Source organism: Coenobita brevimanus, chromosome 79 (genome assembly GCF_032717465.1).
Source record: "Coenobita brevimanus isolate Jiangsu-jjx chromosome 79, ASM3271746v2, whole genome shotgun sequence".
In the NCBI taxonomy this organism is placed as follows: Eukaryota; Metazoa; Arthropoda; class Malacostraca; order Decapoda; family Coenobitidae; genus Coenobita; species Coenobita brevimanus.
The window spans coordinates 35,280,123-35,297,311 of record NC_137032.1 but is presented as its reverse complement, the minus strand read 5'-3'; the positions used below and the strand labels follow the sequence as shown (position 1 = coordinate 35,297,311).

General features: G+C 40.2%; 1 protein-coding gene across 1 annotated transcript in view; it reads left to right on the top strand.

The window, feature by feature from the left end:
* Window positions 1–16,605, top strand: part of LOC145409113 (mucolipin-3-like) — a 33,182-nt gene extending 16,577 nt beyond the window's left edge. Inside the window, exons 9-14 of the mRNA XM_080279653.1 lie at window positions 938–1,087; window positions 7,444–7,491; window positions 11,590–11,703; window positions 13,495–13,617; window positions 15,210–15,416; window positions 16,456–16,605. Coding sequence (XP_080135779.1) covers window positions 938–1,087; window positions 7,444–7,491; window positions 11,590–11,703; window positions 13,495–13,617; window positions 15,210–15,416; window positions 16,456–16,605 — 792 coding nt within the window. The remainder of the gene's footprint in view (window positions 1–937; window positions 1,088–7,443; window positions 7,492–11,589; window positions 11,704–13,494; window positions 13,618–15,209; window positions 15,417–16,455) is intronic.
* Window positions 16,606–17,189: the final 584 nt, after the last annotated feature.

Sequence of the window (17,189 nt, the reverse complement as noted above, 5' to 3'; positions counted from 1 at the left end):
ATGGAGAGAATAGGTATAAACAGGGTGGTGAAAAGGTTGTGAGTGAGTTTGAGGATGGGAGGAGATAAGGTAGCCCAAGAAAGTGAACAGTTATGGTAAATGAGTATGCGAGAAACTGAGGCTTAGAAATAATTGAGGATGTGGAGCTGACAGGAGTTCCAGCTAGATGGTTTAATTCTGTATAGAGTCCATGACATTGTTTTTAATAGTTTTCTGGTAGACTCAGTTTGATGGGTAATGTGAAGCACATGTATAGCAGAGTCAAGATTCTTTGGCTTCAGTGTTGGGTGAATAAGTGTATAGTCTGTTTCACTGTTCATAGGCTACTGTTGATTATTTCTCCATATGTCATGCTTTTTCATTTTTGATGCTTTATGTACCCTGTCTCATCCCATCTGTGGGTGGGAAAAAGAGGCAGGATGATGATGATGATTAAATAAATAAACAAATAAATTGCTTTGGCTGTGATATTTAGTACCATTAACGATACTAGAAAACTGAAAGAGCATTTGAAAAATGTGGTGCATTTATTGAAAATCATTTGTTCTTCCGTGGATGAAAAAAGGCATACACATGCATGCATGTCCAAGGCCTTGAAAAGTATAAACACTTTATATTTTTGTCATTGAGATATTGGGGTTAAATGATGTGGTGTCAATTATACAGCTGCTTAATCAGCTGACTGCCTCTTTTGTTTTGCTCTTGCTGACACTTGGCTGTTTTATAAATTTGTCTCTGAGGAGACTATTCAGAGTCAAGTAGCTTAATGGTTTCGAACTTCATCACTGCTAGAGATTTCCTGTAAGCTGAAGAGTATCACCTGGCAGTAACATGAATACAATGAAAATTATATCTGGGAATAACACAGTTATTTGTGTATACTACAGTATTGTTCCTTCAGTCCCTTTGCCAAGATGCTGAGTTTATAAATTTTCAGGCAACAGTGATGTTTTTCAAGCGTCACTATGACAAGGATCTTAATTTTGAGGAGAGGATGGAGTTTGTCAACCTGTGGTATGTGCTTATCTGCATCAACGATATCCTCATCATTATTGGGTCATTCCTCAAGATTGGCCTGGAGAGCAAGGTGAGCTGCCATCTTGTACATATTGTCTGTCACATCTGATCTATTGTTATCAGTGTCATCGTCATTATCATTGTTTTAATCACAACCATTGTCACCGCCACCATCGTTGTCTTCGTCAGTCATTCATCATCAATCTCTAATGCTGTTCTTAATTTGATCCCTGATGAGATGGCCTTGACAGAACTATCTCCAGCGTACTTCATCCTAACATGAGGATTAGCAATTTTCCAGACGGCCCAAATTTGCCCAGTCCAATGGGCCACACTTCCATTCACTCATCATTCAAGTCCTCGGAATCCAGCCTCTATCGGGTAGGCCACAAACATTCACCATTTTCTGTAGTTTCACATAAACATATCCGATAGAGTCAATCCAGATGCTGTCATGTTAAAAGGGGTGCCAAATCCCTGATCATGCGCTTCTCCTCACAACATTCATCCAGCCAGCTCGATCTCTTGTCAGTGCCCTTGCCATCCAAACCTCTCTTCCTCACACACTCATCCACCATATTCCCCCACCTTCTTGGCCTACCTTACCTTCTCCCTCCTTCAAATTCACTCAGATATACCCTCTTCACCAATCTGTTGTTATCCATTCTCTCCACCTGACCATACCATCTCAGCACACTCTCTTTGCTTCTGGTGTCAATAGACTTCCTCACTCCACATCTTTCACGAATCACAATGTTTCGTATCCTATCCTTACTCTGTACTCCACATACGTTTCTCAGCAGTCCCATCTCCACTGCCCTTACTCTTGACTTTTCCTTTCATGCCACACCACAGTCTCACATCTGTATGTTAAAGTTGGCACTAACACTCCTTCATGTAAGCCTTGCATAGCTGGAACACTCAAGCCTTTGTTTTTTATCAAGGCCTTCATTGCACCAGCTAGTTTCCTTCCCTCTGTCACTCTACTTTACACTTGTTTTGCACATATTCCTCTCTTTGCTATCACTGTACCCAGGTATTTGAACTCTTTCACTAATTCCAGTCTCTCTCCATTCACTGTAACATTGCACTGGGAGCCAGTCACCTTCTCTTCCAGTAACCATCACTTTACTCTTTTCTACATTTACTCTCAAGGCATGACACTTACAGACACCTACAAAACTCAGCACTAGTCTACCAAGCTCTTGTCCAGTATTTGCAAGTTGTACTGCATCAACAGTATACAACAAATTTAAGGTATTCCATCCATCACCATTCATTACCAATGCCATCCCTCACTCCATCACCCATGTTTTTACTTCTCTCATCACCCCATCCATATATATATTGTACAACCATGGGGACATCACACAACCTTGTCGCACGCCTACATTGATCATGAACCAGTCACTTAGATGCCCATTTGCCCTTACACATGCCTCACTACCAACATAAAAACTCTTGACGGGACATAGCAGCTTACCATCTACATCGTATATGCGCAAAGCCTTCCACAATCCTCCTCTGTCTACTTTGTCGTATGCATTTTACAGATCCATAAATGCCATAAACACCTTATAGTCTTTTTCACATGCCTTCTTCACTGCCTGTCATACTGCAAATACTTGATCCACACATCCTCTGCCACTCCTAAAGTCACCCTGTTCGTCACTCACTAGGACTTCTGATCTCTCTCTGACTTTCTATATAATAATTCTTCCATATACCTTCCCAACCACACCCAGTAGGCTTATGGCGCGATAATTCTTGCACTCACTTCGCGAACCGTTATTTTTGTACAGGGGTACAGTCACTGCCTTTTTCCACTCTAAAGGCACAGTTTCACTCATCCATGCCTTCTTACATATCTCCAACAAGCACTTCATTTTACTTGCTCCACTACACTTAATCATCTCTGCATACAGCTCATCAACCACAGGTGCTCTCCCATTTTTCAGTAGTTTCACAGCGTACTTCACCTCTGCGAGCGTCACGTTTCCTGGCACTGCATTCCTTCTCAGTACGCAGTCAATTATCAGTCGCTTCACTTTCTCCATTCCTATTCATGAGACTTTCAAAGTAGTACCAGTACTAATAATAATAATAATAATAATAACAGTAGTAGTAGTAGTAATAGTAAGGCAATGTACAGAATATAGTACATTGGAATAGGTATTAGTGGTTGAACTTACTTTTTGCAGTGAGTTGTATTGTCAGAATGTACATATCTTTAGTCATACACAGCTTTAGTCATGTACAAAACTTTCATTATTCTTGGTGTTTTACTGATACACCAATTCTCGTAGGTGAAAAGCTGTTATGTTGTATTGTGGCCCCAGGGTCATTTGAACATGAGCCCAGTGGAGTGGAAGCCGAAGCTACCCTCCTGCCCTCCACCGTCCTTTTTCTGGGAGATGGGGAGGGAATTGACGATCCATCCATCCATCATCCACTCCTACATTTCCCCATGAGGAGCGTAGGAGCCCGGGGCTAGGCAGTTGGTCCCGACATTTAAGATGAGAGTGACCAGCCTCACTGGTCACTCTCATGGTAGTGGCATTACATGAGCAATCAACCCCAACCACCCCTTGGATATAAACCTTCACCGGCTCAGTCCAATTGGAGCGCAATAATTACCCACTAAACCACCAGGCGCCATAATTTGGTTATATGGTTACCACCCAGCATAGTAAATGGTTCCCTGGTGTACAGGAAACCATTTGGCATGTCACTCAGTGTAGAGTCACCCACAGGCTGAAGGAATTGGAAAGAATGAAGGAAAGAAAGACAGATGAGGGAGTGTAAAGTCACCCGTAGGCAGAAGGACAAGGAAAGAATGAAGGAAAGAAAGACAGAAGAGGGAGTGTAAAGTCACCCGTAGGCAGAAGGACAAGGAAAGAATGAAGGAAAGAAAGACAGAAGAGGGAGTGTAAAGTCACCCGTAGGCAGAAGGACATGGAAAGAATGAAGGGAAGAAAGACAGAAGAGAATGGAAGGAAAATGTTAGTATAACTTAGCAGCGAGCCACACTGTTACATACCATACCACCATGTGAAGTTGTCCCTCTCCAGGACCTGGTTTAGAGTAACGGTAATAATAATAGTAGCAGTTGCAACCCCAGGCTCATCAGAATGTGACCCTGGTGAACGGCATGTTGAAGTTGCCCTTTACCTGCAGTCCATCGTGCATCTTTCAGAGGAAAGGGAGGGAATTGAGGGATGTCCATTTAACTGGCCAGCAGAGTATCCCAGCTTTTTCAGTGTCACCACTTGAGGCCATCCATTATCAACACCGTCTGCTTTAGAGTTAAAAGACTTTCAGCTCAGTACGCAAAGACTTTCAGCTCAGTACTCAGTTTATGAATTCAGCAGCTTTTCCCCCACAGATTCTTATTAGACTTTTCTGGAGATGAAGTGGAGGAGACTGAAACTGTTACTAAATTTTTGTTACTGTACGTTCTTGATCATTTCAGTGTTGTGGGCTAAAAAATTTCACACCAGTTTCTTCTTCTCAGTTGTTCGAGGAAGAGGAGGAGAGGGTAGGTAGTGGTATATTTAGTCCACTCTAACTTGGCAGAGATTATTGTCATTTTGCAGCTTATTTCCAGCAGCTCAATGTGGTAAAATTAAGAAATTGCTGTGCCTGTACTTCCTTTCCATAACACTTCTCTCTCTCTCTCTGTCTCTCTCTCTAGTCATTATACCCAAACCTGGCTCAGAGTTTTTTTTGTTTTTAGCCTTATTTTGTGTAGCGCAGTGGAAGAATAAGACAGTACTGTGGCCCTGTAATCTCTCTATATAAGTTCTTTAAGACTGTCAGCATATTCTGGTGTTAATTTCTTGTTACAACTCTAATCAATATCAGAGATGGCAATTTCAGGCCAAGATAGAGTAAAAAGGGCATAGCAATAATTTTTTTTAGTATTACAGTTCAGTATTCCATCTGGAGCAATTGCAATTTTAGGCCAAGTTAAAGTGGACAGGGACTTGTATGGTAGTTGTAACCCTGACATTGGCTAGCACCACAGCTATTAACCAGATTTAATATCCGGAATGCATAGAGTAACAGAAATTGGCACTACTGTTTATTGGCTGTCTGGTAGTACAGCCAGTAACTAATTAAAAAAAAGAGGGTGTGTATATATTGGCTTTGATGCTTTATGGTTGCTTTTTCTGACACAGAATTAAACACAGTTACAAATAATCACACATCCACACCTTTTGTTTGTTATGTCCATTACCAATGTACAGTACAGTAGTAGCAGATGCAGTCTTATGCTCTTCTGAATGTGAACTCAGTGAACTGTAGGCTGCAAATTACCCTTCTCCCAGTCCATCATCCTCCCTTTGGGGGAGAGGGAGAGAATTGAGGGACATTTAGCTGATTAGGCAGCAAAGTCACTTGTCCATAACAGTGCTATCACATGAAGGCACCCCTCTCCATCACCATAACTGTAGTATATCAAGATGAATGACCTTGATAGTCTGCACCTTCATTATGTACATTCCTTTCATGGGTGTCTGTAGGAATGTTACCCTGGTTGTCTGGCTGCATTCCTGGTCTTTTCACACTTAAATAATTGTACTATGCATGTATAGAAAGCATCTTTTTATTCCTGTAATATTTAGTTCTCCCATATGAATGTGATACAGTCCATCGTTAGTTGACAAATTGTGTGTGTGATGTCGTTGTTCACAGTTGATTGTTCTCAGTGCAGTAGTTTAAATATCAGAGTATCAAACACTACTCAGTTGGCTGTGAGTAGAAGGGAGCTGAATGTCCAATAATAATATGGGCTCCACCTCAGAAATATTCCTGGATCTGCTCCCTGCCTGTAATTCCTTCACTGTGAGAGGTCTCCTCTTTGCATTTAAATATTGCTTACTTATAACCTGATTAAACTTTTATATCAGAGAGGTTAATTATTGTATTATTCAGATGCATAGATTGGCTTCTGACTCTGCATGACTTGAAGCAGCAGCAGCATGATGTAGGTAACTGTAAAAGAGAGAGTTGTTTCACTTAGACCTCCTAGGATTGAGGCCTAAGGTGGAGAAATGATGGATCCTTGAAAATCACAAAAGGCAATTTGTGCCCTCTGAGATGCACAGCTTGCCTTCTAGCTCCAGTACAAGGATTTTGTCTTGGATCAGGACAAGGTGAAACGATGAAATGCCTGGTTGTGTGTGTGAAACGTCAGTTATGTTAATTTTGTTTCATTTGGAGTGAATAGGAGAATAGAGGATATATTCAGACTCTAGAATTTTTGAACCAGTAAATGGAAGGTTTTGATTTAAAAAAAAACTCACCTTTATCAATTGTTTGTTTTTTTAGTTAGTTGTTTTCCGGGGAGGGGCACTAACCCTCCGCCAACCCTTTTAGTCACCTTTTACGACAAGCAGGGATTGAGGCGTCTGGCAATAGATAGATAGATAGACCTTTATCAAAATTCATAGAAAGGGAAGTAGCAGAGGTGACAGAACTGCTGTTGCTGTACCTCCATCCTGCTGAGCATTTCCTTCTCAGTATTTCACATTTATTTACGTTGGTACAACATGTTCTTGGCCTTTGCCATATTTTCACCATAATTTAATCACTGTATCCTTAGGTCAGTCTGGTCAGCATTTTATTTTCATGGTCCATCAAATATTATTTTCTCTCTCAATAATTTAGATACACACAAATGAATGGTGGTAAAGCAGACAGTCCATCCACTTTGCCTTTAACCCATTTTTATTGTAGTAGAACTTTTATATAATGGTTTTTGGAAGACTGAGAAGTGTAATTAATAGGCTATGCATAGGAGCACTGTATTGCTGTATATTTCGCACTCCATGCATGCATCTTCATTTACGTCCTTTCACAGTGGTAACATCTTTTATGTTTTATGCATGTTACTGCTGAAGTATATCAGTCAATATTCCTCGTAGTGAAAGGGTTAGAAGATCACTTAAATCATTTGTTAGCAGAAAGAATAAGGTACAAAGGTTGGCATGGAGCTGAACACCACAAAGGCAGATGAAAATTTAATTGTGTTCTTACCATACTTATAATTTCTTGACCAGAATTTAGTGTTCAGTAGGGGATCTCATGTGGCACCAGTGATCTGCTGTGGTCTGATCACTATAATGGAGGTGTTCCAGTACAGTAGACATGTGGCATGAACAAATACAGTAGTGTTGCAGAGGACTTCCAACATGCCACTCCCTTTGATACTTATAAGTGGAGACTGTTGTAAACTAATTGGAAACTAAATGTTTATGCCATACAGACTAAAAACTGCTTCAGCTTTGTGTTCCTTTGTTTCTTGTTTGCAGTTTGTACTTGCTTGTTCCTCAGAAATATCCACTGTTTATGTAAGCATAGTTACACTTGCCTGTTTGTAACACAGTTTTGCTTCTTTTTATTTTGCATGACTTGGTGTAGGTTTTGCGCATTGGCCATGCTGAATTTGTGAAAAGCAGTGTACAGGTGGTAAGTTGCTTGGATTTTTATTTTTTATATTTATTTATTTTTCTCATGACTTCTATCCCAGCTATGTGAGTTTGTTTTCCCTTCATAATTGCATGAACCATGGTGTGTGTGTTTTAACTATGCTTATCTATCCCTGTTGATTTTTTTCTGTGATGTACAGTACGAATACTGTAAAGCTTCACTGTACTGGACTAATATCAGAAAAGTTTAAGAACCTACTGTGAGAAAAGCCAAAGTCTTTTGTACGCTAGCTTTCACTACATTAAAATTATTGGTATGTATCCAACTGCCATATAGTATGCATGGAAAAACTCCAGTACAACCCTGTGAGTCAGGCAGTGACATATGCTTACTGATTCATTGCTGGATCCAATAATGCAAAAATAGATGTGGATACCAGTAACTTATTGAAGCTCGATAACCTTCATGAAATAGAAATGACAGTGCCATGCATCCTCTGAAGGAATCTTCAAATGGAGATTGACGAAAGAACAGCCAAGATTTCAATCATATGGTATCACCTCCCAAATAAATGGTATCCAGCTACATACTACTGTACCTAAAAAATGAAAACCTGCCCCATACTACCCCTTTTGAGGTGTAGGGGCCTGAGGCTGGGCTGTAGCTTGGTGTCCTACTCTCAGATTTAATCAAAGAGTAGGACACCAGGCTATACTCCTGGTTGTACTTGGTCTATCTATCTATCTATCTATAGCCCGACGCCCTAATCCCGCAAAGGGTGGCCGCAGACAAAACGCCTCTAAGTCACTCTGTCACCCACCATTTGACTACCCTCCCCCCAACTCACCCCCCCCCCTCCCTCATATACCTCTCAACTCCATCCCTCCACCTCATCCTTGGTCTACCCCTTCCTCTCCCTCCCTCCACCTCACCTACATACACCCTCTTAGTCAGTCTTTCATTCTTGGTACATCTCATTAAAAAGAAACAAGTACGGTTACTGTATACTGTTTTGCTCCAGATCATTTATTAGTTATATCAGACAGTCTAATGGGAGAAAATAAAGTCTGATAGGTTTAGTGTGTCCTTTCTATCTCTCTGTTGCCCAACGCCTCAATCCCGTAAGGGGTGACCACAAACAAATCGCCTCCATGTCACCCTGTCCAATGCCACTTCACTGACCTGCTCCCAGCTCACACCCCTGTCATATACCTCTCCACTTCATCTCTCCATTTCATCCTCGGTCTCTCCCTCCCTCTCCCCAAGCAAGGTCCAAGCTTCATTTCCTTATGTTAAGAAATGAAGTTGCAGTACTGTCATGCAGTGACTTTACTTCCACATTAACTTCCCTGTTCCTTATCACTGCTTTCAAGGAACCAGCAACCTTTTCTTCCTGTTGCACCCTTTCAAGCACTTCACTCTCTAAACTTCCATCCTTACTAATCATACTACCCAAGTACTGTACTTGAATGCACTCACATTTTCCAATTCCTCCTCATCCAGCCTCACTGTACGTTCAGTGACTTCATTTCTCTCAAAGACTTTAACTTTACTCTTATCTACATTTACCTTTAGATTCTGTTTCTTACACACGCTCCCAAACTCACTCACCAAACCTTACAGTTCCCCTTTGTCTTCACATAACAATACAGTATTATCTGCAAACAACAGTACAGGGAGTTTCCAAACACTGCCCTCTCTCATTAGGGTTGCTTCAATATCCACTGCCCTGCCTTGTATCTCTTTTATAACCCCATCCATATACAGATTGAATAACCATAGGGACATGACACATCCCTGTTTCAATCCAACATTCAGATAGAAGAATTCACTTGGTTCACTATCCACACACACTACAGCTTTAGCACCCTCATACATACTCTTCAGGGCATTCAACAACTTCCCATTTACTCCATATTTCCTTAATACTTTACTTTCTACAATACATTCCTTGTCTATCCACCCTATCATATGCTTTCTCCAAATCCATGAAGGCCACATACAACTTCTTTCCCTTCTCTAGAAACTTTTCCACTAAAGACCAAAGAATGAATATCTGATCTACACAGCCTCATCCCTTCCTAAAACCTCCCTGTTCTTCTCCAACTAATTCCCATGTTATTTCCCTAAATCGGTCAATATAAGTATCCTACCATATGCATTTCCTATTGCGCTAAGAAGACAAACACCCCTATGATTACCACACACTTCTTTTTCCCATTTCCATTGTACAGGGGAGTAATTATACCTGACTTCCAATCCTCCGGGACTCTACCTTCCTTCCAGGCCAGTCTGAACATCTTCCATATCCATTCCTCTCCTATCTCACCCCCATGCTTCAATATTTCACCACACACTCCATCACTTCCTGGGGCTTTCCCCATTTTGCTTTCTTCATTGCTTGCATTACTTTCATCCTACTGATTCATTCCTCTCTTCTCACCTCCCTCCTGCTCCCAGTCATTCCTGAGTCACTTATACTTGCAGTACTCCAGTAGTAGCAAAAATTTGACATAGTAAAGTCCTGTATAGTGAAGTTTTGCTGTAATACACACTTGACCACTTACCATCTGACTGGTTACATTTTAACCTTTATTATCTATGTGGTTCTGTCACCTAATTTAAGATGAATTTTTATTTTAGTGTAGTTTTATTATAACTTAGATGATGATGATGATGACTAATTCTCTGTAATTCTGATTACAAGTCAGTAGCAGATGGCATTATAATCCAAAGTGAAAGTAGTATTAAAGTACTCTCACATTACAGTTCAGGAAAATTATCCTAGTATACCATTGTACTTCACAATTAAAAACTAAATATTAACAAATCCTTGTCATACATTATTATTATTATTATTATTATTATTATTATTTTTTTTTTTTTTTTTTTTTTTTTTTTTTTTTTTACATTGCCCATAAAGTCCTCAGAAAATAGCTTGAAGATTTCATATTATAGTTCCCTTGCTTCCTCTAAAACTGGTTTGTCATTTTTTTCACCCAGTTTACAGTACCAGTTGTATGAAAAAATTCCTATTGTTGGAATGCATTGTTGGTTTACAGTGAGTACTGTTTGTATAATCCAGAAACCATAATTTTGAAGCACTGTAGAATTTTACTCAGAAAAGTTTACATACTTCACAATGAGTATTGAATAATGCAAACATCCTAACATTTGTGTATAATATTTGTACAGTAATACAGTATTATTAGTTGTAAAAAATTAACCTTTCATTCATTGTGAGTTGTGTTAAATAAAATCATCAATCAGTGCTGTAACAAGAGTATAATATATTCAATACTTCCATTTTATAGGGAGCCTCCATTTATCAAATATTGACTTTAGCAAACTCTGAGCCAACAAGACATTTTTCTAATATACCAAACAAGGTTTAATGTAAAATGTGATACCGAAGGAATTAATGGAAATATATATTTTTTAATCCTTTCAGTACCAACATGCAGCCAGGCCATAATGAATGATGAATATCAGATATTCTTTCCAATTATTAGAGAAAGTTGGGATGGCGGTACTGGCTGCCTGATGCTCTGGGGCTATCTAGGATTGCTCAACTAACCATGTTTTGCTTACCCTCTTGGTCTTCAGCCAAGCACTATCCGGATTGGCTATGAACTATCAGGTGCCCGCCTCCCCAGATACCCTCCTTTGTGTGAGAGTACAGCACTATATGTATGTATGACTGTGCAGTACAGTATTAGCACAGTTGGGGTAACTGGTAATCTGACTGATGCAATGGCCTTGTATCCCAGGATAGGAGGTAAATAACTTGTCACAACTCACGAGCTCAAAGACTCAAGATATGGAAATGAGCACTGCAGCTGAGCACTTCATAACATCTTCCTGCAACCCTACCTCATTTAACCATAGTAATAATAAAAAACACAGTTGTCTTGTGTGAACTTGGGATACAACGCGTGCATGCACAGCAGGCATCTGGTACTGAAGGGGTTAATTAAAATAAGACATCACCATACCAAAATGTTTGACAAGATCAGTCCAGAAAATTAGTTTCCAAACTCCTTTACTAAACAGACATAATACCTACACAGTGCTAAGCAAACTTAATAAGTATACTAAGCAGACACCTCCCCACCTGACTCCTGGCCACTCCCACAGAGTTATGAGGGCTACCTAGATACGTGGAATGTGTGCTCGCTCTTCCTGGGGCTGGGCAACCTCTTTGTGTGGTTCGGATGTCTGCGATACCTTGGCTTCTTCACGACCTATAATGTGAGTCAAAATGCCACTTTGTGTTTGTGTGTGTGTGTATGTAAGTGCATGCATGTACTTTGTGTGTACATGTTTATGTATGTGTATATTTGTTGTTTGTTTGTTCCAGTAAGTATTCCTTAATTTAGCAATGTAGTTGCTTTGGATTGTCTTTAATATTTTATTTTACTCATGCTAACATCTGGTGAGTTTCTTCAGCCAAGAAAAATTTGAGTAGTCAAAGGTTAAGTATTCAATATGGTATATATATGTTTTGTTTTGTTTTTGAAGGCTCCAACATGCTGGCATGCATCGGCCTTGGTCATCTAATGGCTGCTCTCCATGTTGCTCGATCTCCAGCAGCCTCCTTATTCAGTCTCTTATCCCTGAGGTCACGCTCAGTGACGTCATCCCAGGTCTTTTCAGTGTACCTCTTGCAGCCCTCTCGTGAACGTTAACACTTATCACTTTCTGCACCCAGTTATCATTCCCCATCCTCTCCACATGCCCAAACCACCTCAATCTACCCCTCTTCATCACAGCACCAATACATTCCAGTCCCATCTTACCTCTCAACTCTTCCATCTTAAACCTAGCCCCCCCCAGGTCTCGCACTCAGGGACGCACTGCACATCCACCTAATCATTGTCATTTCTGTATGTTTGAGCCTGTGAATATTCTCTTCCTTTATCGCCCAGGTCTCTTTGCCATATAGCATCATCGTTGAACATGCTTGGGGTTTCATTTACTCGGGACTTATCTTGGAAAGATCATATTACATCTCTTGTAAAATCTTCTTCCAAGAGATTGGGTGTGCTAAGCCGACTCAGTTCCTTCTTTACCCCTGCACAATTGTTGACTCTCTACAGGGATTTTATCCACCCCTGTGTGGAGTACAACTCTCTTGTGTGGGGAGGCTCCCCACATACAGCTCTTCTCAATAGGGTGGAGTTAAAGGTTTTTTGTCTCATTAACTCTCCTCCTCTTACTGACTCCCTTCAACCTCTGTCTGTTTGCCGCACTGTTGCATCTTTATCTCTTTTCTATCGCTGCTTCAATGGTCACTGTTCCTCTGAACTGTCTGCTTGGATTCCTCCACCTCTACGACGGGCGCGTAGCACCCATCTAGCAGTAAACTCTCACCCCTTTTCTGTCCAACTCTCTAATGCAAGAGTTAACCATTACTCCCAGTCCTTCATTTATGCAACAGGTCAGCTCTGGAACTGTCTCCCTCTGTTTGTATTTCCTGCTTCCTATGATCTCCAGTCTTTCATACGCAGTGTGTCCTGGCATCTTGAAATGATCAGATCTTGAATTTGACTTTCTCTTGTATTTTGTTTTTCTCTTGGAAGGAACAGTTTTACAGGCTCATTGCCTTTGGTTCCTTCTTCACAAAAAAAAAAAAAAAAAAAAAAAAAAATTACACTCCTGACACATGCCTCACATGGAGGGAGAGCCCTGTCGGTGTCAGGAGAGGCAACAGCCCCCTGAACTTCTTCCAACCATTCCTGACTGTAGCTGCAGAGCTAGCTCCAGCCCCACCTTCAGCACATAACATATCCAAATAACAAAACTCTTCCACACACTCAAGAGACTCACCAGCAAGGTCGATTCTTTCGCACATGACAGCCTCCACATGCTCTCCTCAACACACTGCACACATGAACTACTGCATGTATACAGTAATATCTATATATATCTATATATATATATAATTATATATATATATATGCACAGTATATATACCGGTATGGTTTTTTGTATGTTGTGTACAGTATTACTTTTTGTATCACATATTCCTTATATTGACAGGTGCTGATCTTGACGATAAAGAAGTGCATTCCCAACGTGCTGAGGTTTTCCATATGCATCCTTATGGTGTTCTCCGGTTACTCCCTGTGTGGCTGGCTTGTGCTGGGACCATACCATCTCAAGGTACGTGATCTCCACACCTTTTACAGCAAATTCAGGGTATATGTTGCCGTTCTGTATATTATCTCACTGTTAATTCATCAATAAATTACAGAAATATTGCCAAATACAGAAATATTGATGCCTGTAAAGGTGATTTACCATTTCCCTGGATTAACTGCACCAGATATGTAGAAGAAGTTGTGATATTTTAGACACGTCCATGATATGTAAAAAGAACCATGTGCAGTATTTACTTCTTTTCAATGTTTTCTGGCCAGTGTTTACTTTTGCATCTTACATACCTGGTATGTGTATTTAGCATAAGGTTTGATTTATATTACAGCACCAATGTTAAAATTAGACAAGGGTGAGTGAAATGTCTTTGTTTTTTCAGTACAGTGTAGGCTACCAGATATGTTCAGTCAGGGATAATAGTTTTCTTACCCTAGTACTGTATTTCATTGCATCTACTTCACACTTTGGGCATGTCCTGACAGTTTATATCAAAGAGCATCATTGATGGGTCGAGAATAATACCTATCTTAGGAGTATTAGTTAACAGAGGAAAGTGAGGTATAGAAGAGGTGAAGTAATTGATGAACTGTTGTCACTGAATACATACAGTAGATGGGATTATGAGAGGTCAATATACAACTTAAGGGAATGGGAATGAAGGTGGCAGAGAATGAAATATCTCAAACATGATGTATGTATTGATGTGCTGTGTACAAATATTGAGTGAGATCTTGCTTGGTTGGTTGAGAGCTGTGTGGTGATTTTGAACTGTGAGATGTGAAAGTAAATACTGTATAGGCATGAGTAAGGTGTTGGTTTGGGGGAGAAAATGTGACCCATTTTGTAATGTATTGGTTAAGATTGGAAGGCATTTAGGGAGGGAGAGGAAGGGGTAGACCGAGGATGAGGTGGAGGGATGGAGTTGAGAGGTATATGAGGGAGGGGGGGGTGAGTTGGGGGGAGGGGAGTCAAATGGTGGGTGACAGAGTGACTTGGAGGCGTTTTGTCTGCGGCCACCCTTTGCGGGATTAGGGCGTCGGGCTATAGATAGATAGATAGAGATTTAGTACCTCATTACACTGAAAGAAGAGAGAGGTAAATGTGTAAAGGACATGGATAATAGTGTCTCAGGGAAGGAAGGAAGGAAGGGAACTGATGCTGTGAAACTTATACAAAGCAGGATATACCTTAAGTACAGAAGCTCCAGGTGGATCATATGAAGGTGTTTTAGTACTGACATGAATTGAACTGGCATGATACTTTTTTATGGCATGAGTTTGAAAAGTGAAGTGTGAGAACAGTTGAAATGAGTCTGTAAAGGAATATTTGTAGACTGTATAGATTGAGTAGGATCAAATGTACTTGTATCAGGATAGAGGTTCCTTAAGGATGTGAAATAAGGTAGTCCACTCCCAGAATGGAGCGCTATGCAAGGGCAAGTACCAGATATTTAGCGTCATACCACTTGCATGGTATTCCTGTGGACAGTACTAACCACCTGTTTCCTAAATATTCCAAATTTTGAATGAGGATTGCCTATACTATTTTCATCTGTTTAATATCAAACACATCATTTAATCAAGTTTCCCTGTCCTCAGTTCCGAACCTTCTCGTCGACCATGGAGTGCCTGTACTCGCTGATCAATGGTGATGACATGTTTGCCACCTTCTCATCCACCTCTGGCAAGGACCCGGTGGTGTGGTGGTTTTCACGTATCTACCTCTACACCTTCATCTCCCTCTTCATTTATGTCATCCTCAGTCTTTTCATTGCTATCATCATGGACGCGTATGAAACTATAAAGGTGAGGAGTCATGGTGTTATAGTTTTGTGTGTGTGTGTGAGTGTGTGTGTGTGTGTGTGTGTTGAATAGGTCAATAATATTTTTCCCTTCATAGTGGTTTTATTCTTTTACATCAACATCTACACAGTGATCACCCTCTTAGTTTTCATGTACGATACCTGTCATTTAAGCTAATTATTATATCCCTGTCATTTTTTGCTAAAGATTTTACTGTTGTCATTGTAGCTATGTTGGCTGTTTTATGTCATTAACCTAGTGCTTATCGTTTTATTTTTTTAGCGTTATGCTACTTTTGTGCTGACTCATTTACTTCTCATGTTAATTTGCATTATTATGCTGAATTTAACGTATACTATTTTCTTATGGCCTCAGTTTCCTCTACTCATCCCTCTAACTCACTGTCTTTATTTCTTGTACATGAGGCAGCAAACTAGGTCGTGTAGGAGTTCATATCATCTGTTGTTCAGAACCAAAATTCTGAGCACACACACATACTGTATATTTAACTGTGGTAAAAGGTGGGTATAAGTTGCCTGAGAGACTGTTGTTGAACTGTAATAAAGCCTTTGTCATCCAGTCCTCCCCCCCTCCTTTTTCTTATTTCCCTATAAGGGGTGTAGTGGTCTGGGGGTAGACTATTCAGTTCAGACATTTAAGGAGAGATTGAGTAACTTTTAACCACTGGCTGGTATTATAATATGAGCAATGAGCTAGGTCAATGAGCCATTCCAGATTGGAGCATCATAATGCACAACACCAGGGGACATCCATACCTATACATTATTTTCTTAAAAGTAAACAAATTAAAATGGTACCTTTCCTCCTCTTAAGAAATCTTCAGTTTGAGGTTAACAGTGGTAGAGCTGGTGTTTTCTATGGACCATTAACTAAACCAGGTTCCAGAAATAGTAGATTACTTCCCAGCAGGTTCATGAAACTTTGAAGAGGGAAAAAAACAATCTGAAGACATTTATTTTGATATGTAACACTGTAACGTATTGACTAATCCCTTTCCTCTAAATCTTGTTCCCTGGTGCAGAACTACTACATTGAAGGGTTCCCGCTGAATGAGGTGAAGCGGTTTGTGTGTGAGTGTCAGGAAGAGCCATCCAGTCGGGTGTTCCAGGACGATGGTGACCGCACCATCCACGACGTTATCAATTCACTCTGCTGCTGCGGACAAAAGTAACCACATTTTAAACCATCTGCCCACCTACCAACCTACCTTTTCCTGTCTGATGTTTCTTTACCTGTCTGTCTGTCTGTCCTTTTATTTATATCTCTCTCTCTATCTATCTGTGTGTATCTGCGTATGTCTTTTTATCTATCTAGCCACCTCTCTATGTATCTCGTTAACGATCCTACCAGAACACCCACACAAAGAATTGCCTTGAAAGAAATCTGGTCTGCCCACTTGTTTCACTTACCTTTTGCCATTTCTCCTTCTCTTTCTTCTTCCTTTACCATTTCTCTCGCTTGTAAATTGTTCAGCTTTTTTGTGCTGTACAGGAAGCTCTTGTTATGTCACTAATTTTGATGTTTTTTGCTTTTTGTTTCATGTGTTTGTGTGTGTGTGTGTGTGTGTGTGTGTGTGTGTTTATTTTGGTATTAAGTCTTAAGTGCAGTGTGTGATATTAAATGAAATGATGACTTTTTTGTGTGAAATACTGAAACTTGTGAATTGGAAATCTTGTCTGTCAAGGATACTACCTCTGGTGGAAAGTGTGGTGCTGCTGAGAGTGTTCAGGGTCAGTTTTTTTTTTATTTTTTTTT